Source organism: Sinohyriopsis cumingii, chromosome 16, assembly GCF_028554795.1.
Source record: "Sinohyriopsis cumingii isolate HCF-2022 chromosome 16, ASM2855479v2, whole genome shotgun sequence".
NCBI classification, from domain to species: Eukaryota; Metazoa; Mollusca; class Bivalvia; order Unionida; family Unionidae; genus Sinohyriopsis; species Sinohyriopsis cumingii.
This window is the reverse complement of record NC_142976.1, coordinates 75,202,028-75,228,282: the sequence shown is the minus strand read 5'-3', so window position 1 is coordinate 75,228,282 and position 26,255 is coordinate 75,202,028. Positions and strand designations below refer to the sequence as shown.

General features: G+C 33.0%; 1 protein-coding gene across 1 annotated transcript; it reads left to right on the top strand.

Moving 5' to 3' along the window:
- The first annotated feature begins 20,550 nt into the window (after positions 1-20,550).
- Positions 20,551-25,744, top strand: LOC149780805 (uncharacterized). The gene is made up of 5 exons (XM_089936422.1): positions 20,551-20,619; positions 21,114-21,247; positions 23,036-23,125; positions 23,681-23,827; positions 25,454-25,744. The coding sequence occupies exons 1-5, from the start codon at positions 20,599-20,601 to the stop codon at positions 25,659-25,661; spliced, it is 600 nt and encodes a 199-aa protein (XP_089792548.1). The 5' UTR covers positions 20,551-20,598; the 3' UTR covers positions 25,662-25,744.
- Positions 25,745-26,255: the final 511 nt, after the last annotated feature.

The window sequence follows — 26,255 nt, the reverse complement described above, 5'->3', positions numbered from 1 at the left end:
ACACACGCACGCACGCACGCACGCACGCACGCACACACACATACATACATACATACATACATACATACATACATACATACATACATACATACATACATACATACATACTCTAAAACATGGATCGCACATTAAGTGTGCCAGTCATTGTTGATTCCAAACTAACAGGCTATTCCCGGTTAACGGTACACTTGAATGTATTTAATATTATCCATACAATACAATCATGATGGAACAATATGCAATAAAATAAGTATTTGTAAATGCAAAAACTGAACCAACAAAGTACACCATTCCCTATCTGCCCGTTTTGTCTTTACTATAAACAGAAATACATAAATAGATACGCAACTATAGAGGACAGAATAAACCAATTTGTATGTTTAACCCATGAATATTTGAAGCGGTAACTAATAGCCACCATAGCCAACGTGAAGAACTTGGTTGAATGCAAACGACGGATTGTTTCTTCCTGGAACTTTCTTATTCCGATAATTATCCCAAATACCCAATTAACAGGATATAAGCTAATGTTGACTAATTACTAAATTTTCACGAACACGTTCAATCATAAAAAGTACTTGCAAAATATTCTATAGAATCACATGACATGAATTGTAAATCAATTTCATACGATTGCTGAGTTTTAACAATTGGTTTGCAAATTATGGCTTTTTCACAGATAATAGGTAGGAAATATTGCAAGATATTCTTCTAACGGAAAAGCGTGGGGGATGGGGATGGCTCCATGTCCTATCTTGTGTTCGAAACTAATTCAAAATAAGTACAATAGTTACTGCCTACAGTCTTTGCCCTGAAAAGAGAGGTGAACACACTAGAACTCTGTAGAAAGGAGATCTAAGTTTTGGGGCTTCTGTGGTATTCACAAAAGGAGTCATAAACACTCAGATGCGAACTGATGTCATAATAAATTAGCCCAAGCGTTAAATATTTTTACTTAAAAATGTTCACAAGCCAGACAGATAGTTCATTTGAGTTGCAACACGCGGTTGGATCCAATAACACAGCGTCTACTTTACGTATACAACTCACTTATACAAGATAAATTTTGAAACTTTCATTTTGATTGGTAGATACGAAGCAAAGAGTGAGCCAGTACATTTAGAAATGTGAAGTCCATCATATCATAAAACTAGTGCCAAAAATAGGACTGAAAGTTAACAGAAAGAAAACAAACTAATTGCTTTTATGGATTCAGGTGGCAAATCATTGTTATCATGGTTGACAATGACTGCAGCTAGCTTTCAAAGTAATGCGGCTCGTTTATTTACATGGCAAATAGCAACACAGCAAGGAGTTTCTGCGCCACGACATATATTCATCGCATTTCAGGACATTTCCAGAGTAGATTCGCAGGAAAGAAATCCATTGGTATTCGACTCACTTGGAGTTTCTCAAGTTTCCTTGAGGATAAACGGACATCAAGAACCTTCTGAGGACGTTTTGTTAAATTTTGTTCAAAGTCATATTGCACGTGCTTATCATCGGTTGATGACTATTATGGGGCGTGATCAAAATGTTGACACTGGTGTAATTTGCAACATTATATCCAATCTATTACTTTTCGCTGGAACATCAGATTTATTCAAGCAATCTGTTGTTGATATACCTTTTCGAGCCCGTGTGGCTCGACTGCCTGCTGGTAGCTACAGAGCAATTGCAGCTATGCTGAGCGATAAAGCAATGCTACTTGAAGATGTTGGTGGACGAATGAAAGTTATTGATGATCCAGTAGAAACCATGTAATTAAATAGCTCACGATATTTATAACATCATCTCACCATCTTAGCGTCAGTCTGACTCCTAATCAGATTAGAAAGCTTCAATCAAGTTTAGGAAATAACTGCGAAACAAAAATATCACTACAAAAGATCCGAAAACAGGTGGTCAAATTAAACTATCATTGCCAAAGCGTCAACTTAGACATTTCAATAGCGCCAAACAATCAAAAACAGGCATTAAACTCAATCTGCTCTTGCGGTTAAAGACTTAAAACAAGTACTAAAATTCCACTTCTTGCAGCTTTGCCGTGGATAATCACAGCTGCAGTTCCAACCATTGCAAAAACAGCTGCACTTGATATTTTAAGTGGTGTTGCTGGACATGATGGTAAGAAGTTTACTGAAAAAGTAATAGGAGGAAGAATAAAAAAGAAAGATACCTGAGACTTCCAGGTACTCCTTATCGATACGGAAACGTTCTGAGACTAACATAAACACTTCGTTAATCCGTTCAATGTCAAATTATGATTTAGTTGATTTAGCCAATGAACTGAAAATAAAAAATTTCAGAGGCGTTTTTATGCGCGATCAATTACCAAACCAACGAAATAATCTTGAAACCAGAATTATTAATCTTGATAATAGTTCTGGTCCTGATATGCATACACAATTCATCCACGTGGAATTTTTTTATTAGTGTGGGTTGGCTCCACCAAATTTTTGTTATAAATTAAGTAAACACAATACAAATTCCAGTCTGGTATTCAACATTACCAACACAGACAATAACCGATCCGCCAATATGCGGACGTGAAGCAATTGCTGTGCTTAACGCTATCTCTTCATCAACATTATCAGCTCATAAAGTCGAGCACGACTATACGTCAGTATACAAGTAGTCGTTATTCGTTTTAAACAGATCTTAAAGTTCAATGGTTGATATTTACGGAAGATCTTCTTTTATCAAAGAAAAAAAAGCTGATATTGATTTGTCAAATTGCGTGACTAAAAATGAACTTGCCGATATTATGAACCTCTCTGGAGTTGACCGAGATGAAGATGTTATTTTTCAGGATAAATACGGTGTTTTAACGACGAGCAATATCAAATGGAATGACATAATTCGTAGAGTTCTAGGTTTTACTACGGATAATATTCCAGTATTTACCGACGGCGGTAGAATCAGAGACTCAAATATACCAAGCGCAACTATTAGAAATGAAATTGCAAAAACTGTTGCTAATCGTTTATGATCTACCGGGGATATAATGACGTGTGAACTCAGCATGAATGGAAATAAAATAATTGTTTTAAGAGATCCAACATCTGATGAAGACGCCGCACCAAAAAAGTACGTAGACAGTAATAATAATACAGTAGATACTAAATTATTCACGCTGCGACCTGAGTATGACGCTCACATAAGGATGTTTTTAAATCTTTGTAGAAACGTTTTAAAAAACTCAGTAAAATCGCATATGATTTCTTTGGAAGTCCGTTGACTGTTGAGTAAAACTTGTTGATATTAACACAACAGCTATGTCAGACATTGAAACGACTAATAAACGATAGTGTTATCAGAGATCCTCAATCATTTTCAGAGCTAATCACGATAGAGTAATATCGATGATATTAGAAAAAGACTAGAAGATGTTATAAGTGTAATTCCTGATATCATTAAAACATTACTCTGATTAAAATTCCCTACAAACTTATTGTCAACATGGTATATACAGTAGCGTTGACCAAGCATTATGGTCACCACTCAATAAAACCAATAAACATAGTGCTGAGGTTACCGGTATATACAGGCTCTCAGTACTCGTTGATGTAACATTTATAATATCTTCCACGATTTCACGGGGATAACCACTGACTCCGTCAGGGGGATCTCCCTAATCTATGATAGTGATGTTAGATCAAAACGACGAGAAAACAGTTACTGTGGAACCCGAAGAAAAAGCTCGACTTGATTTATTATTGGTGTCTTGAATTAGTTGCTAAAATTTTACCTAATTAAAATATAATGAGCATTCCGATCAACGTTCAACGTTTTAGATACAATCAAGCACCTAAATAGTAACACAATTAAAAAATATTATTGACGTGTATACAGTACAAGTAATACAATATCGTACACGTTAGTTGTTGTTGATATAATTGTGTATTCAGCGTCTGCTGTTATTGCTGGAGGCAGCGTATTATTATCAACAATGACACCATTGCTAGTGATGGCACCAGCAATTGTAACATTTTGTGTTTCAGCTGCAACCTCGATTGCCGGTATTTTCATTATCATTGGAAATATATATATATATATGCCATAGTTGGAAAAATATCAGATCAAAATCATTCGGTGGATTACAGGCGAATTATTCGCTTGTATTTGCAAATAAAATTAATAGAGATGATGCAATTCCCTATTGGAACTTTGTCTGAATTCCAACAAGCATTTATCAAATCGAACAAATCAATGATGAATTCCAGCGCAGAATAAAATCTATTACCGAAAGTGAATCCAAAAAGCTATAACAGTTCACGAACCAAGTTAATCATCTGCAATTGAAATATATTCTCCAAATTACGCTGTAGATATTTATCAATCGTCAGTTAGATCTGTTTTAGGTGGGCCTGAAATAGCACTAGAATAAAAAGGGATGTCGGAACCTCAACGAAAATAATTTATAACAATTCCAGAATATCTGAACAATAATGACACCGCCCCCAGTCAATACAGAACAATTTAGTTTTATTATAATTATTGACGAATACGGCAATTAAAATTTGGACGCAGAAACAATTAAATGGACTGCAGCGAAAACATATTATTATGATTACGTGCGATAGAATTCAGATTATGAATTATGCACATTCTTGTGTTGAATTAGATAAGATACAAAATATTATCTAATTCTTCAGATTGATAGGTATATTACCAGAAACTAAGATTTTGAAAAATCAAGGCAAATTATTTTGTTTTATTTCTAAGGTAGAATAAAAGACAGAAAATTATTAACAGCGACATAGCCGTAACTTTCATTTTCATCAGTGACGTTGTTATTAATACATTCATTTTGAAAATCTTCTTCACTATTTTCATTTTCACGATCTGACATAAACTTTTCTTAAATCTCTCACACGCATGTTACTAATCTTCTTCGTTTCGTATTCCTGAGCTTGAGAGAGATAAGAATTTTTTCACTTCCGTTTCTTTTACATTAGTCAAAGATTGGAACATAGCTTGCTGTATATATACCCCAATATCAAACTACAGGGAGAATGCCAAACGCGCTCACCACGTTATTCGTGGAAGTGTACATGAAATTTCGTCGGGCTGGAGCCCCAACTTATATAGAAAAATGGCGATTATTGCCACAGTCGAAAGTATTTCCAACAAGGGTTTCGAACGCCAACCCTCGAGTATGAGAATTAGCCGCGTTACTACTGCGCTATGTTCTAATCTTACTGATATATGTTTCAGAAATTATTATGAAATTAGTTATGTTGCATTTCCTATATTTCTGCCTTGGAGAAATAAGATTGGATAATTTCCACATCAACAGTGGAAGCCTCAGATGGATAAAATAACTGTTCCAAAAATAATTACTCTAACAATGAGTAAAATAAGACAAAAATATTAATTAAATAAATAGTAATATAGTAATAGTAACAACACTAAATTACAATACCGGAAAGCGACTGATGTATCTTCGTTTAACAATAATGAAAAGTTATCTTTTGTTTATCTTTCTTAGAGAAAACAAATCTGGTAATATTATTTATGACAGACTGTATTGAAGACTTGCAAATATCGAAATATTTTCCAGATAAGTTAATTGAATGAAATATCATTTCTTCACCAATCTCCGTATTTATAGATTTAACTGCCCATTTTGCATTTATTTTACAACTGTCAGTATTACCAGTTCTACAATTTTGGCTCTGTGTTATAGCTCGTAAATTATCTAAACAGTTATTGAGTTTTCCTCCATCAAGATGATCAATCATAAGACCGTATTCGATTACCTCCAGAAACATTCGTAATTTTTCTTCCCAACCCTAAACATGAGATTACCAGTATTAGTGACAAAACCAACTGGCTGTTTAGTCCATAATGGATACTTCATAATCCTTCATGATAGGATGTCTTACAAATTCTTTTTCCTCCATTTATATATAATAATATCATTTGTTTAAGTGACTATTTGTCTAAATTATTATTTTTAAAATATAGCTAGATAGCCTTCAGCGTTTCTTATAACTTTGTATAGTCGTTGCTATATTTTTATCATAATATATTTTGAGCTCTCTGTATTTTTACCAAAACATTGCACACATAACTATTTTTCCTCTAACTCCAACATCACACTTCAAGCACGGTTTGGATCCTAAACTCTCTCTCTCCGTACACCTTATAAATGATATGAACAGAATTCGTTTACACAAGCTTTGTCACAATGAGTTATAGGACCGATCATACGCCACCTGCTTGTGTTCTTTGTATGAATAATTGTATATACGTACATATATAATATATCAATTTAAATATATACTTGTCTTAATTATAATATGAAAGAATCGACAGAGATTAAAATTAAACCTTCTAAAAATAAATTTAATGTCTACAGAATATCCCCCGATTTTCCGATGCGACCTCTGGTTGATCCGACGAATAAAAGCTTGATTAATACTATTCATGACGCCAAGAAAGGATTTATCAAGGATGGTTCATCCCATGTGTGGTCGACGTTCAAAATCATACGGAACACCGATGGTGTCGACAAAGTCGTCAATGCTACAATGAACGACAAACGAGCGGCAACGATTATTAATTATCTCGTCGATCAAAAATATTTGTTCAGAGTAAAGCTTATTGTATTAGCAGAAACAAACAATAATTTGATTATCAGTAATAAACGTGACCCTGTCCTTCATATTGAAAAAATTGCCGTATTAAGTAAATATTCCAAAACCAGAAATGGTGACTGGTATTGACAAACCGTATGATGAAAAAGCGTTTCCAGTAGCCGCGTATTTATCTGATAAATGATAAACCCAGCATTAATAATCTAAAACCGGTGAAATTTTCAAAAATCAATTGTGAAGCCGAATAAGTAACTGAACATTTTACAAACGCGATACGTGGAAATGATTGAACGGATAAAAGACGCAAACTAATAAACGAGTGGGGAGAAATAGTTAAAGATACCGGGACATCAGTGAAAGACGTCGCTAAATTAGGACAGAAGTTAAAATTTCCAATAAAGTAAGAACAATAACCGGAGAGATTTTATACAAATCAAAGTATAAATCGAAAAAGTTTCATTTGAAATTATTGATCATAATGCACATGCGTGGACTAATGCAGTAACAATATTTCCACGAAATCGAACTGTAAAATTTTTATCAAGGAGATATATTTGATTATATTAACGAAATAATTAAAAGTGATCAGTGTGGTTATTACAAAGTTCAGATATTGGAAATTATGATCAGTTTATACGGCCTAGTGGAGCTATTTATCGTACAGAATTTCTCCTTAAAAAAATTAAAAATCTTGGGGTGAAATATACCCATGACGATGCTGAAAAATTACTGAGCAATTGTTTTACCATTCCGTCAGTTGCTGCTCATCTTTCTAGAGGGAACAATTCGTGGAAACCAAAACGATTGGATTTTCTTGAAGGCATGCAACGCAGTTGTGTCGAATACGGACGCGGTGGTTTATGGAATACTAAATACGATTAAAGAGATGTTATGTCAGTTGATATGGTTGCATGTTATCTGGGAGGTTTTCTTGGAATGGGAGAGTGTTCTCAGTATTTGGATTTGGACATCCCACACACGAAATGACCAGAGTATCGATAAATGGACCATTACCAGATTTTGATTTGACTGGATTTGCTTGAATCGAGTCATTTAAGTTTGCCGAAAATCTTTATCCGATTTGTTATGTCTGGTTTGGCAAACACTTTTCAGAAACAATGTGGGCACCAACAGTATTACAACTTAGCATCATACAACATAGAAGAAGATAAAACAACAATGCACATGAAGATGCTACAGGAAGAAATAAACTAAACAACAACAATATAATATACGTGTACCTTTAATGCCTCTTGGAATCTTCATGTTCATCAGTCTGTCATTCCATTAATCCATCCTTATTAGTGCAGCTATCTCGAGTTTTCTGTGAATACCCATGAAACTTTGTAAGCAAATAGCTGCCACTCGATGGAAACCACAACAAGTTACGTTGCTACTGCAATTGTTATAAAAGCAATTGTCATTTTCTTCTTTTTGCAGCTCAAATCAATCTGTTATACAATCTTTTAAACACATCTGCTTTATATTTTCCAATGGATTGTTTTGAAATAGGTTTTGAAATTGTTGTGGTCATCACATGAACATGTGCATATCAGCACAAACTGTTTGTTCAATCTATTTATATTCATGGATCCGAATACAATATATAATAGCCCCGTGTGAATACAAATAGTCTAGTTATTAGATGAATCACTGTAAAACTTGGCAATATAAAATCTTCATCATCGTAAAAGGCACATGTCAACTTACCACTAGCACCTACGATCTTGGCTAGAATTATTGAATTGTTTTTCTTGCAGCTTAATATAGCATATGATATAATCTTATGAAGGCACTTACTCTTAAAGTTTTGATCTCTTTGGAATATCATTCGAAGATGTGCATCTGAGCCGTTTACTCTCCTTCTTCAGTATTACCGGTTCGGTCTTGCAGAGTCTGACTACATTGTATCAAGACAGTTCCTGTTAATATAAAAGTCCTGCAACTTTTGATTTATTACTGAGAACGTTGGGTACATATTACATCTGACAACCACTATGTCTGTACTTTTGTCAAAGAGTTTGAAAATATTTGTATCACTGCTGCTGAACGAAAGGTCATATTCTTATGGGGCTTCACACCCTATTGTTAGGTATTCTGGATGGTATTTTCTGACTTCTTAGGACGTATAGTTCGTCCAAAATGCAAAGAAAAGTTACACAAACATGAAATATTGCCATCACTGTGTTGATCTTGCAGATCTTGTAACCATTTGTCCTAGATGTGTAATTAATAGTATGGTATGTAGTTGGTCCTAGATGTAAATGGTACAAACCTGAAATCCAATTTGACCAGAATGAGAAAGGTCTATCAATTGGTGTTTCCAATAAACCACTTCCTGTGATGATTTGTTGATTATACATGAAAACTGGGCAAATCACGCATACAGTATGTCCACCGCTATAGCCATCTTCAACAAAAAATATATCACTGTTTCTCCTGAAAGGATGACCATATCAGCAGGATGTATTTACTGAAAGTCTTTATCTGAAATGATATTGGGCTTAATGGTGACAATATGACATCCAGTATGGCTACTATTATGAACATGTTGGGATGATTATCGTCACTATTCCTTCTGAGTTAATGGTTCATATAAAATATCTATCATAAACTGATTTTTCAAATCATTTGTCATATTGATATTTCAAAGTGTGTTTGAAGTGTATCACGACTCAAGTCCACATTTCAAGCAGTGATCAAATTGATTGTCGTCTATGTATCAGTCTTTGTGTATGTCTACCTTTTCCTGGTAGAGTTAAATCTGTTTAAGCAATTATATATATATATATATATATATATATATATATATATATATATATATATATATATATATATATATATATATATATATATATATATATATATATATATATATATATATATATATATATATATATATATATATATATATATATATATATATATATATATATATATATATATATATTTATTTATTTATTTATATATATATATTTATTTATTTATTTATTTATTTATTATTAACCAAAGTTATTAACCGATTTTAAGCGTTTCAGACACAACATAAGTTATTAACCAATTTAAAACATGTCAGACTACATGTGCATTTATATAAAAGTTTGCTTATTATGGTTGGTTTCAGAAGTCTCATGATGACATTTCACCATATGTGGACTTTGGCTATCAAAGTAGGACCTCTTAAATTAATGCAGTACATCTTAGACTGATGTGGATTGGAGGACACTGACGAAGTATGCATGCTTCACTGCCTTTATTGTTTTTTCTTTTTGTTGTTGTCAGTACTGAGAGTCTTTCACAACATAGGATAGGAACCACGGAAACAATTTCCATCATCTAGTTTTGGCCTCGCTTCACATCCTCTTTTCCTTCTTATTTATGTAAATGGTCTTACATTACGTACTTAAATCAAATATTCAGATTTGTTTGCAGATTATACAGTTTCGTATACATATAGTTTTGATGTTGAGGTTATCAAAACGGTTTGACTCGGATCGTATCAGACTTCATAGATGGTCGTAGTGCAATAAATTATCTTTATAAAATGTCCAAGATGACAACTTTTTGTATATAATAATTTATAATCGAATGACCTTACTTTTATTACATTAAACAAAGCCCACTATGCAAGCTACAAGTCAAAGGTTGTGGGCACTTTATATGCATGTAGAAATTTACAAGCAAAGACTTGAATACAAAATATATGTTCTTTCAGCATATCTCATTATATCAAATGCTTGCTTATTCAAAATAATGCTAGAAATCATACCTCAGATGAAATATGTACATGAATGCAATGTATTGATTTTTGCAACTGTTTTTGGCTATTTTAGTATGTCTGATACTCAGGATAATTAATCTATTTCTTATTATCTTCTTCACAATGTTTGATTTTCAGAGTTCAGCTCAATGTTGCCTAGAGACACGTGTAAAATTCAATATTTATTAGTTATTATAAAGTGCTGGACCATGCTTATTATTGTCCAAGATTAACATCAATGTGTTCATGTGACATTATTGTTCCACCACAGTGCCTAAAAGGACCTAAACACATCACTTGACAAGCATGTGGCTGACAGATGCAAAGTACTGACAAAGGTAACTGTATATGCCCTATGGACTGTCGTAGTAAGGCATAACATAAGAACAAAGCTTTGTGTTACTATTCACAAGCTGATGTTTGGAAAGCACAGCCATGCAATCCAAAACATATTACACTTATAAAAGTTTTTAATTTGTGCAAGTGCACACCCACCTCTCATATCTGTCATTTAAAGAGAGTAGAGTTAATTTTATACAGATACTTTCTATGTTACTTATACATGCTTAAACATAAGTATACCTACATCAGGATTTGAAACATTATTCGTTATGCTCTCAAGCATATTAGGCACCCAGATAGTGTGCAATAGGTCTCTCAAACACATTTCAATGAAAACCGCTGTGCCATGGGTCTCTCAAACACATTACACTGCCAACCGCTGTGCCATAGGTCCTCAAACACATTACACTTGCAACCAGTATGACATATAACAGCATGGTATTCATCTCGAAAATCTTGTTATAGCTACTTCTCCAGAACCGATGTCCTATATACTTGATTATTTAAGGTGAAACAAATTATAATATCTACTTGGTACTAAATAAGATGGTGCTAATTAGAGGCGACCGTCTTGTAGGAGTATAATCACGACACTTCCTTTCGTGAATATTCCGCATTTTTTGTATTTTTTTTATTGTTGGAGTGGAGGATAAATCGTGGACTAGGAGTTGTAAACAAATTTGAAATATGTAATACCTGCCTTTCTTGCCTTTCTTATTTATCTGGGACACATGTCCACACGTCCACGCTAAATCAATTCCTTGCTATAATTAGAAGAGTACTCTAATGACCACAGGGCTGGTATGGACAAGGTAAACTTTTGCAACAGTGGCAGGTCAGGATTACATAACAAAACGTAGCCCACCCACACCTTCAACCCCTCTTCTACCATAATAAGTTACCTGCTACCCCTGTCCTGCTGAATTTGACATTTTGGAGACAGGCTAATGGCCTTATAAAACTGATATAAAAGTACTGTACTCACACTTCTCTTAGGAATTGTGACTACTGTAAGATATAGAGGTATACGTAACGTATTGCAGGGAGACTGATCCGGATGTAAGGAACATATATATGACTTATTGGTTTTCCAGTCAACCCGGTCCCAGGACCGACAATCATATTACATACATACATGTAACCTGTGACAAACTTTCCATACTAAAGTACAGTTGTGGTAATTTAATATAGGAGACGATTACAATTTTGAAATAATCCTGAATTGCATATTATAAAATGAATTTCTTGGTTGTTTACCATTTCCTGTTTTATTCCACAACATGTAGCTCTATAAATATTAATCCGCTATAGTTTATATGTACTTGTATTATCCGTCATTTGTTCTTTATATTCGTTTAAAATAATGAAAAGAACTTGTTTTTAGCCATTTACAGTAAATAAACAATATATGTATGTATATGGGGGATACACACAAACAGATATATATATGTATATATATATAGTTTGCAAGAATTTTCATTTCAATTAGTGCAGCTAAATAATATTTCTTGACAGCAGTATTTTCTACTTAAAACCCCCAAATCAACTTACTGACTTTGTACTGCTGTCCAATCATCTGTGGTGATGTCCTCAACTGTAAAATTTAATGGCAGTTTTGTACATAGCGAAACAAAGCTGAAAATTGTTTAACATAATGACTTGAAAAGAAATAAATTTGGCAGTAACATTCCTAGGTTAGTAGTATTGTGCTGACTGTGCTGAATTCTTATTATCGCATTGACACTTAATTTTGTTTAGCCGTGAGCTTGCCGAACGCACGACCAACACGCACTTAGGTAAGCCTCCGAGACAGCAGATAAGGGCCTAAATATCGGTGCCATCTTCCTTTAAGGGCACAAGCGATAAGAATAAGTTTTTATTAACAGATTAATTCTGCCCGATGTCTAACAGTCAACACAATAGACCTCCAGAGTTGAATTCCTGATAAAGTAAACTGCGGAAATATGATATAAGATGCAGTGGTCTGTTACTAATCAACTAAAATTAAAAGGTTGTCTTTCGGTCAAAATGTTACAGTCCCTCAGTTATCACACGCAGCAGAGGAACCATTAGGAAAACTTCGTGATGGATTTGTATACAGATATGGCATTTAAAAAGTGCGTCGTATTAAAATAGAGAAGTGCAAAGATGTTATATATTTATAATAACACAAAACATATGTGATACATTAAAATGCCAAAAGTAACAATCGTTAAAGAAACAATCTAATATCTACAACATGCACAAACACAAACACAAATATATTTTGTTTTCAGATAAGACATAAAACATCTATACTTCGATACATATCTGATATATTAAATAATGTATATATGTATGTGTGTTTGTGTGTGTGTTCGTGTGTGTGTGTAATACAACAAAATAGAGACAAAAAGCCATCCATACAATTATATTGTTATAAAGGATCTACAATATATAAAATTTAAAAAATTGTACAATTTTATATAGTGCATTGGCATTAAGGCCATGAGGATACAACGTATCTAAGTTATGAATCCAATAAGTTTTTTATGAGTCAATTTATGTCACCATGCACAATATCTACTGGCATGAAAGAAAAATCGAAAAATATGTGTTAAAGTGTGTTGAAATATTAGAGGAAAACAGAGGATCTTTATAAATTTTATATATATAAAAGCGATGATTATTCATTCTCTTAGGAACTTGTTGAAGTGTTTGTCCAACATATTTTATGCTATATTTTTTTTACAGGTTATCAAATAGATCACATCAGTTGATATGCAATTACGTAGAGAAATTACTTCTTTTGTATTAGCACTACTGAAAGAAGTACTTCCCCTTTTGTTTACACATTGAGAGCACGTACCGGTGTCTATTATATTTAGATGATGGAAATTGTCTTTTTAATTTTCTCTCTGTTTAGTTCTAATTAGAAAATCTTGCAAATTCTTGGGCCTTCTATAAGCGAGAATTATTTTTTAAAGTGATTTTACGTCGGTTTTATTTGATAAATTTATTAATTATACGACCTATATTAGGTAATGAAGGATTATATTGTATTTTGCAAGGAATTATATTTTTCTTTATTTTACATTCAGCTGTGTTTAAAGCCTCGCGTTGAGTAAGATTGCGAGCTTTGCTAGGCGTAGAATCAAATAAATTATATGTGTAAGATAATGTATACAGTGGAAATATGTTTTTATTTTATTCAACGAATTTTGTAATTTTGTAATTGACAATTATCTGAAATAATGCGTCGGTATATTTTGGCCTGGCTATATGGTAAACCGTTTTTACATGACATGGGATGACATGAACAATTTTCCACATATTGTTGGGTATTAGATTCCTTGATCTGAATATTTACAGAGATAGTGTTATGACTATTGTGATTACATTTGCATCTAAAAATGAAACATGCGTACTACATGCAGTATAAGTAACTTTAATCGTCGGGTGAAAATGATTTAGGCGATCAATACATTTGTTTCAGTTCTTCAGTTTAATGGTTCCAGAACCTAAATAGGTCATCTGAAGCTTTGAACCAACAGATGGATAAAACATTTCGTTTGAAGAAAATCTGTTTCTAATTTGCCCATGAAAAGGGAATCGTATTAAGGAGCCATATGACTACCCATTGCCATTATTAGGGTGTAATTCGTATTATTAAACTGAAAATAATTATTTTCCAAGATAAGTTTTATTATTTTACAAATATTTTCACAAAATAGAGTGCTATTATTAGGATTGTTATCAAGAAAATATCTACATGCTTCAATGTCCTCTGCATGCGGAATGTTGGTATATACATAAAATGATACCAGGACTGAGTTATCAGGGAGCTGTGGAATAGACTTCAACTTTTTTTTGAATTAGTAGTATCTTTAATGTATAAAGGAAGTGATTTCATTAAAGGTTGTAAAATATTGTCAATAAATTTGGACAGGTTTTCAATATATGAATTACAACCTGATATAATGGGTCGTCCTGGATATTTAAAGGTAAATTATGGCCAGGATGTTTATGAGGTTCGGGTAATATGTAGAACTGAAGTGTACGTATGTTAAGAGGTAAAATATCAAATTCCTCATATACGGAATTATTTTTTGTAGCAATCTCATTAATGCATGTTGACATTTTTTATTTATTTCTACTGACGGGTCTTCGTTAATATGTTTGTATCATTTTTCATCATTTAATTGACGTTCAACTTATTTAACATAATCTTCTTGATTCATAATAATAATAGTGTTTGATTTATCAGACTTTTTAATCACTATGCTGTCATCATTGATTGGATTATATAAAGCCTTAATTTTCTCCATAGAAATATTACAATAATATCGCTTTTGAAGATTACCAGTTAATATCTCTTTTGTGATACCGTCAGTTAAAAAATCTAAATATGAATCACATCCGCTAGGTGCCGTAAAAGATGATTTAATTGTGTTAAAATAACAAATAATTTTAGAATGAAAGAATTCGATTTACTGTCTGAATTGTTGTATGTTTTATGATAAAAAGTTTATTTAATTTTGTGCGTCTAGAAAAATTAAATCATTCTTCAGTGACATTTTGGCTTGGCACAAAATTTTAGCCCTTTGTCTGACAGTATATAAACATTATCAGTTAATATTCTACGTGAGAGACATTGTTTTCTACCTCTCAATTTATTTTCTTCGCTTTTTTCATTTTCAACTCTCTTCTACTTTTAAATCTGTAGAACCTCCTATTCTTTTGTTGTGTGATGTCTCTATTAAAACTTTTAAAATCTTTACCAGGTTTGTCAGTGTCTTTCTGATGGTCACTTTTTCTGATTCCCCTCGTTTTATGGCTTCTGCGTCTGTCTTCTATATTGTGTCCTTGGGAGTCACGCTTTTTCGCTGCTGTTCATCATGTTGATTCTTGTTTGAATTTATAAAATTGCGATTTATGTTGACTCTTTGGTTTACTGATCTTTTTGGAGGCGCTATATGTTTATTGCTGTTCTTTGCAGTAGTTTCTTTGGGTTTTGAATAATTCCTTTCTTGTTGTTGATTACTCTGTTGTTGTGATGATTTGTTGCTTTACTGCTGCTGCATTTTCAGTTGCTTATGGATTATATGCTGTTCTCCAGTTTTTTAAACTCCGCTTCCTATGTATATTTTCAGTTTCAGTCGTAAACCTGATGGAACGATCCCAGTCTCAATATATTTGTTTAAGAAACTGCTGTCTAGGCTGCGTTTCGTTTGTTTTTCAGATATTTTTAGCGTTTGATATTTCAAAGACGTCATTACTCTCGGCTGATCGTAATTTGATACCATTATGTTGTTGAAACATTTCAGAATTGGAATTAAAAAATCAACACAAACGCCGAAAATCCTGTGCCTGAAGAAGCATAAATGCGAAACTAGTTGCACAACATTTTCGTCGTTTGTGCGGTAACTACATCTGAAGGCAATTAAAATGAAACAAAACAAACGTGACCTTTACCGGTTGAGTCATAAAAAGATCGCAATCTTGTTTTGCTTGACAGGTCAATTCAAAGTCGTTCTCAGCAATTTTACACATCGATTAAGGTAGATAGTGTTGATAGTGTACCTTTATCCAGAGATCTCTATATTTTTATTGTACATAAGAATAACAGACAATGAATACCACTATCTCATCATAGACTGCAACAACTAAAACCCGTGTTTTCGTTTGTGTTTCGAAGTTTCTAATGATACATATTTTTCCTTCAGAACATCAATAACAATTTTATTGCTTATATTACACATTACATGCAACACACCTGTGCAATAACGGCATTTTGGAAAGTAAATTCTGTAATTACCTTAGTTTTTATGTAAATACATAAAAGATAAGAATAATAGGTTCAGTAATAAAATTGTTAGGTTCAAGATAAATAAAAACAACATAGGGGGTGTATCTTTTGAAAGAAAAATATCAACATAACGGCCAATACAACCTTAACAAACCACAAACTTGGTACTGCACAATGAGTTTAAATTGGGTTTTGATATTATGCAAAAATGGACAAAACTATCTTGACATGTTTTCCAATTCAACGATATAAATAATATCGGTGACGATTGAAGACATTTAAAAAGTTTAACTCTGATGACCATTTAATATTACTCGATCTGGGAAGAACGTATTGTAACGGAATGCATGGTTTTAGTGATAAAGTAGGTAACTTTTATCAAGATAATCATTTTCAATTCATCAAAAGAAAATGTGGCGACATCCAAATCGCTATTTGTTTGGGTTCAGTTACACAAGTAAATGTTTAAAAGGCATATATACTAGTAAAAAACCTTATTTCACATTGAATATATATCAAAGTTTTTACCTACGGATCAATATGTCTAAATGATTCTCCTAATATGATGATTGATGGAGAGATTAAGTGTGAAAAACCCTGATGGACAGAATGAATACAAAATCATTTGGACTACATCGTTATCATAGGTCCAAGTTTTCCTTTAGACAAGACATTTTACTTAAGGATATTTTGTCTGTCAAACAACCGAAATTGTTTTTAAATATATATACTGATCATAGTACCAAACACTCATTGCATAAAAGTTTAATGTGAATAATTTGCAAAGATAGTATAAAGAGAATAAAAGATACAACTTTAAATTAGATTTTAAAACCATTTGACTGCCGATTCCTTACTAATATGTAAGGTTATATGTGTACGTTATTAAGAAGAACATACTTATGTCATAGATAGAATGCTACATGCATATTAAACATTTGATGTGATTCACGTTATGATTGAAAGAGCTGGATCAATTTATTTCGTATTAATTTTCTTTGTTATTAAAAAGACAGTCTTTTATATGTTTCGAATGTTAACGTCTATTTAATTCCACGTTTTTTTAATTGTATTCCGTTACAAATATTAATTTCAACGGTATCATTCATACATGAATATTGATAAAACACTAACTATATAAACACTCAATCAATATATGTCACCATCAAACTCATTATATCAGCGAATTTTGTTAACCTTTTAGTCATGTGGATAATTCTTAGCATTGTAAATCCTCCTTCTATTAGACTGGTTAATTTGGTCTTTTGTTTTCAGACTGAATGAAACACTGTCATCGTGAAGAATTGGTCTGCTGGTAAATTGTATTATTTCTGACATCGGGAAAATTTGTTTTTATTCGTATTGATTGCACCTGCTGTGCTTTCACTTAAATTGTCAGTTTGATTTCGACATCTCACCATTTGTCAAATGAAATTAGTCTTTATTACACTCCTTTGTTTGAGATTTTGCCTTAAATGTATTACATGTGTCCTATTTATGATTTTTTTAGCTATGGTTGTTGAGTAAATAAAGTAAGTTTACGTTTTCAATTACATTTTGCTACTTGCTGTTCGTAGCAGTCCCGTACACTAAGGTGTTTACCATTGTAATGAAAACATTGCTTCTTTTGAAAAAGGGATAATACAATTAAGTCAAAAGTAACGTAAAATGAACAAGTATAGAGTCATTGAATTGGTCGCGCAAGAGTAATGGAATCTCCAAATTTGCTTCTAAATTGCTATCATCGTCTGGTATTTCGTGCATTCCTTCTAATCATCAGACATGTTATTTAGTTGCCCGTCTACAGTTATTGGCCCATGTCAAACCTAGATAGGTTATTAGCATTAAGTACAATATGCATGACCATAGCCTGTACTTATCATGGTATCATGGTCTTAATATCAAACCTCTTCGTCCTAGCAGTATTAATGACTTATATATATATATATATATATATATATATATATATATATATATATATATATATATATATATATATATATATATATATATATACGCTATTTTACGTTTTATCCTAATCTCATTTCAACCCCTGATATATGTTGTTGATGTTGCTGTTGTAGTCATGACTTTTGTCAGACACGTCAGTCGTGACTCTTGTTATGAATATAGGGATATTATTTCTCATGAGCTAGACCGCTATACTTTCCTGTCCTGTAATCATGGTAGTTCGGCTAGTCCTCAATAATTGTACCATCTCTATGTTATTTTTTTGTTACGATTTCTGTCTCTTGTACTTTTCACACCTTTGTAAAATCAATTTATATTTTTAAAATAATTATTATCCATACACTTTTAAGGTTATTCTACACTGGTGCTCAAATTATTTCGTAAACATTTACAGATATGGCAAATTCATTTTTACAATTTTGTAAGTCCTATATGATGATCAGATTTTGTTGAAACCGATGACTAAACCCATACGGATTTATTATTTAAGAGTATTTTGAAAAGCTTGTTTGTTCTGAGCCAAATAGTATGGAAAATTTATTTTAAAAATCTTGATTATAACTACCGTAAGTATTTATGCTCTGTTAAATGAATCTCGTAGTGTTTTCATTATTTTTGTGTGGACATTTACTTATTCATATATCTGACTAAAACGTAAGGACAATTTAACATTGTTTGAGGGATCCCCGGGCGGCCGAGTGGTGTACCTCGTTTGCCTTTCTCGATCACTGTCATCTAACTTTTAGATTAGAGTCTAGGGCTCGGCCAATGTGGGTATGTGGGTTGGTAGTTGTACCGAGTTTTTCCGGGTTCATGCCTTCCTCACCAATAATACTGGTCAAATTATGTATCTTATCTTGTGTTGATAACTGGAGTTAGAGAATAAACAACAACGATATACAATTTCCCGGTTTTTCCATTTTGATAACCGACTGCATCGTTACGTAAGACAGATATATCGTAGTCTAATATGCTACATTAATGACCATTTTTCAGTACACGATAGGCTATACATGGCGGCTAGTATAATTTGTTGAGGAAGGATACAATTAGCTACATTAGGATAAGATTGTGCCCTTAAATTCCATCTCGGTATCTCCCTGGTTTACAAGACATGACTAATAATCAATGTAATCATCTGTCTTTCCCATAGAAAATTGCTTTGCATTCTGTACAATGATTTGTCAGATGCATCATTCTTTCCCAAGCTTAAAATTATACCTTCATTAACTTGTACTACAATTCAGGGATTTCTATCATAAATTGAATGATACAAAATTTCATTTGTTTTCACGTCCCCGTTGTTTATCTGCCAATCTTACGAGTGGGACGATTTTATTAAACTTTGTAGGTAAACATTGGTTAGTGAGGCATCACTGATTAATCGTTCGAAATTATAAGTTTTCTTCCGAAGTTAGCCAGGGAATATGAGCTTATTGTCTGATATTATGAATAAAATGTACACCGTTAGTAATGTACGATTTATTTCATATCCATAAAATTAATATCACAGATGGATCTGAAATCCTCTCCACATCATCACTGGTGATTATTTTTAACAATACTTTCCACGTTTAGATAATTTAAATTTTTGTCGTCTGCAGATCACCGTATCATTCAGTTCATCCGTACATCTGATGGACATCAACTTGCGGATTTTTATTTAGCCTATTTAATTATTTATGTCTAGAAGTCTGCAATTTTTTTATTTCATTGAACTTTAGACTCTATGCCTGTTTTCAGTTTTTATGGATGTGTTTCATTTATATAAGAAATACTTACTTTTAATATGTGTATTTACATGTTAAGGAAACACTGTCAGTCATAACCTTTTCTGTAACAAAATCTTTCTTTTGTACCTCTGACGAGGAATCTGACGCAATCACGTTACGTCATCGTCAAAGTTTCCTAAAGCGACCATATCTCTACATCAATACATTCTTTTGAGTAAAATGCGTGACTGAATCCATGGGGCGGTTAATTATGTAGACCACTCAGATCGCTCCATGTGAAAAGTGACAGTTTACCCAATATATTTCATGTGTGTATAAAAACGGAAGCTAAGATCAGAGTCACAACGAATCTTAAAGATTCGTACTGAAGAGACTAAGGCCAGAGCCAATATATGTAAGATGACCTCAGCAGTGCATCAAGTAAGTAAAGGCGCATAAAAGTAGCAATACGGCTATTTTGGCGATTTATTCTTAAGTTTAATTTTTTTTAAAATTAGCTGCTTATGGATATTTGCATTATATAAGACTTATATTAATGAAATTGGTCATTGGTTTATTAATGGAGTTTTCAAGATAATTTTACAAGTCGGTAGCCTAAACGATTGACTGTTTGTTGTTGTTGTCCCAACAGTTCAAACGTTCTTTTTCAACCATGTTTAGAAACACGATTATAAAAAAAAATGCCACAATGCAAAATAATTGATCCATTTCATCGTTCTCAAGGCTATTATATATGATGCCTCAAGTATGTATGTATGTATGTATGTATGTATGTATGTATGTATGTATGTATGTATGTACGTATGTGTGTATTCTTCTACTTATTTTTCATCTTCTTCTTCTTCTTCTTCTTCTTATTATTATTATTATTATTATTATTAGTATTATTATTATTATTATTATTACTCATTCAGCATTTCCTCCTGCTGTTGCTTGTTCTATATACATGGTCCTCAGTGCCAGCCCAGGAATGTACTGATTCCGCACCGGAGGATGTGCTTCTCGTAGCGCAATTACTTCCGGCTGATGCTACCACTCGGTATCCGGAGTAAGTACGAAACGTTCAGAACTTTTCTTTGTTATTAATGTGAACTTTAGCAATAACCATGTTTGATATTTTTACTCTCTTTAGTCTGCCCAGGATATGATAAGGCATCTGGCAAATTCTTCAATCTCCGGTGCTTTTTTAAAACCCTATCACATCTATTTAGACATTATGGGATTTCGAACTACAATCTAGATTTACTTGCCACTGAAACTAAAAAGCTTTACAACCTGCTAAACTACGCACCTCCAAATATGAAAGAACTGACAAAGAGGGTAATCCAATAAGCATCGGAATGTTTAGGCTTTCCAAACACACATATTAACAAACATTTTGTTTCAGGGGAAATTATTGTATTACGCAAGTAATGATAAATTAGCTGTCTGACTCAAACGATTTTGAAATGTTTGTCTCTTAATAGTATCGTAATATCTTGTGTGAATCTATATGCATCATATTTTTCCCGTGTGACACACGGTCAGTCTTGTGATCTATATATAAGCTATCTCAGACTTTAGATAAGTATACTTTTTGGTGCTGAGGTCATCTTTAGTATATAGCCAATCAAAGCAGTTATTTAATGTGAGGAGATGGTTTGCGTGGTTATCGTTCCGAAAGGAACTTCAAATTCGGTGATAAATATGATCATGTTTCAGTGATGCTTTTTGTTTTTTAAGATATAATGTTTATAAAAGGCATTGTAACTTTGCATATTTTCGAATCTTTGGTTCAAGCACTTTTGAAAACTCTTTATTGTTATTGTGTATGCTTTAAACATATTTAAATCAATGGCCAGTTACTAATTGTTCCAAAATATATTGTGCAGAATTCAAGTTGTTAAAAAATAGACACACACTTGTATTGTCTTAGTCTCTCTTTTTTTACCACGGAGTGAATTCCTTGCATGAATGGAAGAATATTACAATGAATTTCTGCTTATTCAGGGCCTAACAATATTTGGAAAAACATTAATTGCTTTCTCTAAAATCGTGCATGTATTTCAGCGCAATACGAAGGAGAGACACCGCATGCAATTGTATTAAAATAATAAAGTTTATGAAATTTTTGTTTGTCTGCCAAGGTAGGTCTACCAGTCTTAGGGCACGATATACTTAACGCAGAGCCTGTCACAATTGATCCTGTTACGGACTGTACCTTTCCTAATTTAAGAGAGTCTTTCGCCAAGTAGCCATCCCATACTACATTAATATATTATAGTTAGGTGATGGTGTCTGCAAAATACATCCTTTCTAACGTTCTAGTTAAGTATTTTCGCGACATTGATCATTGTTGAGGTCGAGTTTAATACATTATCAATATGCTTGGTACATTTGGCTAGATTTATTAAAGTTACGCTAAGCTCTGTATGGTAGTCAACGAAAGAGATGTTAGTTTTAATGTTTTTTTCTGTAGGAAAAATGGGCTCACGATTTTCAGAGAATAACATTACCTGTGTTTTTGTTGGATTGAGTTCAACTTACCACTGCCTTGACCAATCGTCAATCATTTGTAATTCTAAATTCAGTACATATTCAGTTCCAACGTTATCATTTGACGAATATGCCGTCGAGTTATCATTAACAAAATAATCTCGTATCATTAATGTACACATTAAAAAATAATGGTTGTAAAATCGACCCCTGTTGCAGACCAGCCACAATACATTGGCTACTTGATTCGGCCGTATCTCTCATCAAAATTGACATTTCTAAGACATAAATGTAGCAACGTTTGAGTATAAAGGATGATTGTATATGTTAATGTTATGGATTTATTACTTTGTGTCTTGAGGTCCAAGGTATCCAGCCTGCTGGAGCAGCAATTCCCGGAGGTTCGGCAATCTATCGTAGAAGCGCAAACTCTGACGGAGGATACGTTGAGGTACGTTAAACGCCATTGCTACTACTACTACTATTATTATTATTATTTGCACTATTGTACTTCATCCTTCCATTGATCATTTATGACAGACGTCTGTAATAGAGCCTAATCTGAACATCTCGGTGTTTCAGATTTACCTGCATATATTTAAGATTTCTAAGAAGGATGATTTTGTTTGTTATCGTTTCTGTAAGAATATATCAAATAACAAAGATAACTGAATAGCTGCAAATTTAGGTAAACAACTATCGAATGATATGACCGTTTCTGAAAAAGAAATTTACTGAATGTCTTAGAAGGGAAAAATTGACAATGCCAAAAGGGACAATATCTGCCAGGAAATATTATGGTTCAGCTGTAACAATAAATCGTTGAACCATACATGATTATCACCTTATCTAATTGTATTAAATACACATGTTTTAGTTTTCTCGTAGCATAATGGTTTATTGTAGTTTTCCCTTTTCTTGTTTGGGCTTGACAATCTTGCTTATTATGTTCCAGTAGCATATCTGAATAAATAAGTACATTTATATATTTTCTATCATGTTGTAGCGAAGTTATCGGACAGGCAGAGAGGAACTATGATGTCTGTCCAACGTACCGATACATACTACCCTACAAATTGTGGTACTTCAACGATAACGTCAACCAGCAAAAGTGTTTCTCTGTACAGCCTATCTACATCACCTGGTGCCAAACGTATGTGGACTCATTTTCTCTTCTTCTTTTTATATATGTCTGATTCTATCTATTTCTATCACAGTTTCTTCATCATCCCATTTTGCCCTCCCTCTGTTATCTTCCAACTAAGCCCGCTATTATTTCCTGTTTTTCTATCTTTCTCTGTTTGTGAATCTATACAGATTATGGTGAAATATATACAACCTATACAAATGTAGATAGCCTCTTCCTGTGAAGAATCTAATTGAAACAAAGCTAATTTATATTTGAATTGTATTCAATCTATTAGTAGGACGACAATTCCCTCACGCATATCCTTTGTTCCCTTCGCTCAGTTTACATGGTCCGATCTCCAGATTTTCAATAAAAGCAATATAATCGGTCCATGAATGCAAATTGTTTGATCAATTTGCCTTGAATTCTGTATAAGTTCAAAACTTAGTTCCCATGTACACATGAAAATGTTCACAAGTTTAAACAATGGTTTGGCCTCTCTTTTTTGTGGAATTGTTTGGGGACAGAATGCAGAAGAAATGTATGTACTGCTTTCCAGGTAGCTGGTGCATTGGTAAATTCTATAATCGATAGTGTTTTCCCCATCTTGTCTCCTTTGTAAAAATTATTTAATGCCTCACAATAAACACAGCTTACATAACCTGTATTTTATATCCGTCGGAGAGAGAGATACCTAATCTCGACGAAAACAATTATCGCGACAGACGAGCCTTTAGCATGGCGCGAAGAGAGTAACGGCGAAAGGGAAGATGAAGCGAAATGTAATTTCGTAGTATATATATACATGAATAAATGTGAAACAAAGTACAAATCAAACTTTATAAATCTTTCTTTAAAAAAAACTTATCCCAGTGTTATTTAACAAGGTCGTTTGTCTGACAGTGACCTGTAGAATTTCAGATCCAAAATAGCGCTATTCGGTTTTTCTAGAGGTTTCTTTTCCTATATAGGATCAAATAACCAATTAATTACCCATATAACTTAATGTTAAAACAGTAATCAAAAACCCTAAGGATTTCCGCATTATATTGGCATGCAAACCAAATATGATTCCATTTATTAGAGTTAGCCATTTTATTCAGCCTTGAAAAACAGATGTTCCAAGGTAATGTGGTGAATTAAACAGGGAGTCTCCTGGTCGGTACCAGATAACATAACCTCGCACCAAACGTTTCCAGTTAGACAGTAAGATATTATATAAGGGATATAAAATGTGAATACTTTGTTGCCAACTATAATAAATGGATTGAAATTTATGAAATTAAAGTTAAAAATTTAGCACAATGTATATGTTCTAGATCTACAAGAACATTGTTGCATATCTTCTTGTTTAAGATTTACCAGTAAATAAGATGTTAATGAGATCAACACACCATTATGTCATGTAATAAATATAACATGCTGCAGTTGTTGTGCAAAGATGTTTCAAAACTATAAATTGTGAATATTGTGTCAGAAAAGATTAAAATGCACAAAAATCATTTGTCCAGATGTATGAGATTTGTCTGGATACAGGGAAGCCTGGATTTCGACTAAATCCCAGTCGTCATATATCACATTTTAAGGTATACTACTAGCGCTAGATATGTAGGAATATCATCATTTAAATTTAAAAACCTTTTTTTGCAGACGCTATTGTCGGTTGAGGGAAAACAACCTGTATTATTGGTGGTACCGATGTGTTCCCGAGTGGCGCGACCATTTCTTTTGGGCAGTCTGTGATAAAAATGGAGTGTCGTCAATACGTTACTTTAAGTGGCGATTCCCTGCCAGTTGCAACTGCAAACGGTACTACAAATATGGCTCGGGCACGTGCAAACAGCCAATCAAAACCTAAGGGTACTAATTCTTTCTTCGAAGATAGAGCAAGAAATATATCTTTCCTCAACATTTTTTTATCTTGTTTAATTGACTGCTTAACGTCCACGATAAAAAAGAGACGAATAAACAACTTCAAGCTTTTCATTCGGAGTTGGAGTTTTCATTTCTTCTTATTCTTCATGTTCCTTTTTTCTTCTTCTTCTCTTTCCTGTAAAATAAAGAGGTAAAATAGAGAAGTTTCTAACTGATTAAATGTTTTCCGTGTTTAGTATTATCTCTGTTGTCTTTTAAGATGGTAGCTTCCAAATTCCCACCAGTACAAACCATCATTGAGGTAGATAAAAAAAAACATGTTTCTGTCTATCTGTATGTATATCTCTCACTGAGCTCGCTATACTGGAAAAAAGAAATTAATTTTTTTGAACATCGTGTGAAATGTTTATTTCTCTTTCTTTGCACTGATTTGTGAACTGTGCTGTGGCATTCATGAACTTACTCGTTTTGTAATATAAAACGAAAGCCATTTCTTTACCCGACAAAGCACTATTAAACGGATGCTATGGGCATCTACTCTTATTTATGAAACTATTATGGGACAGAAAAAGTCTGA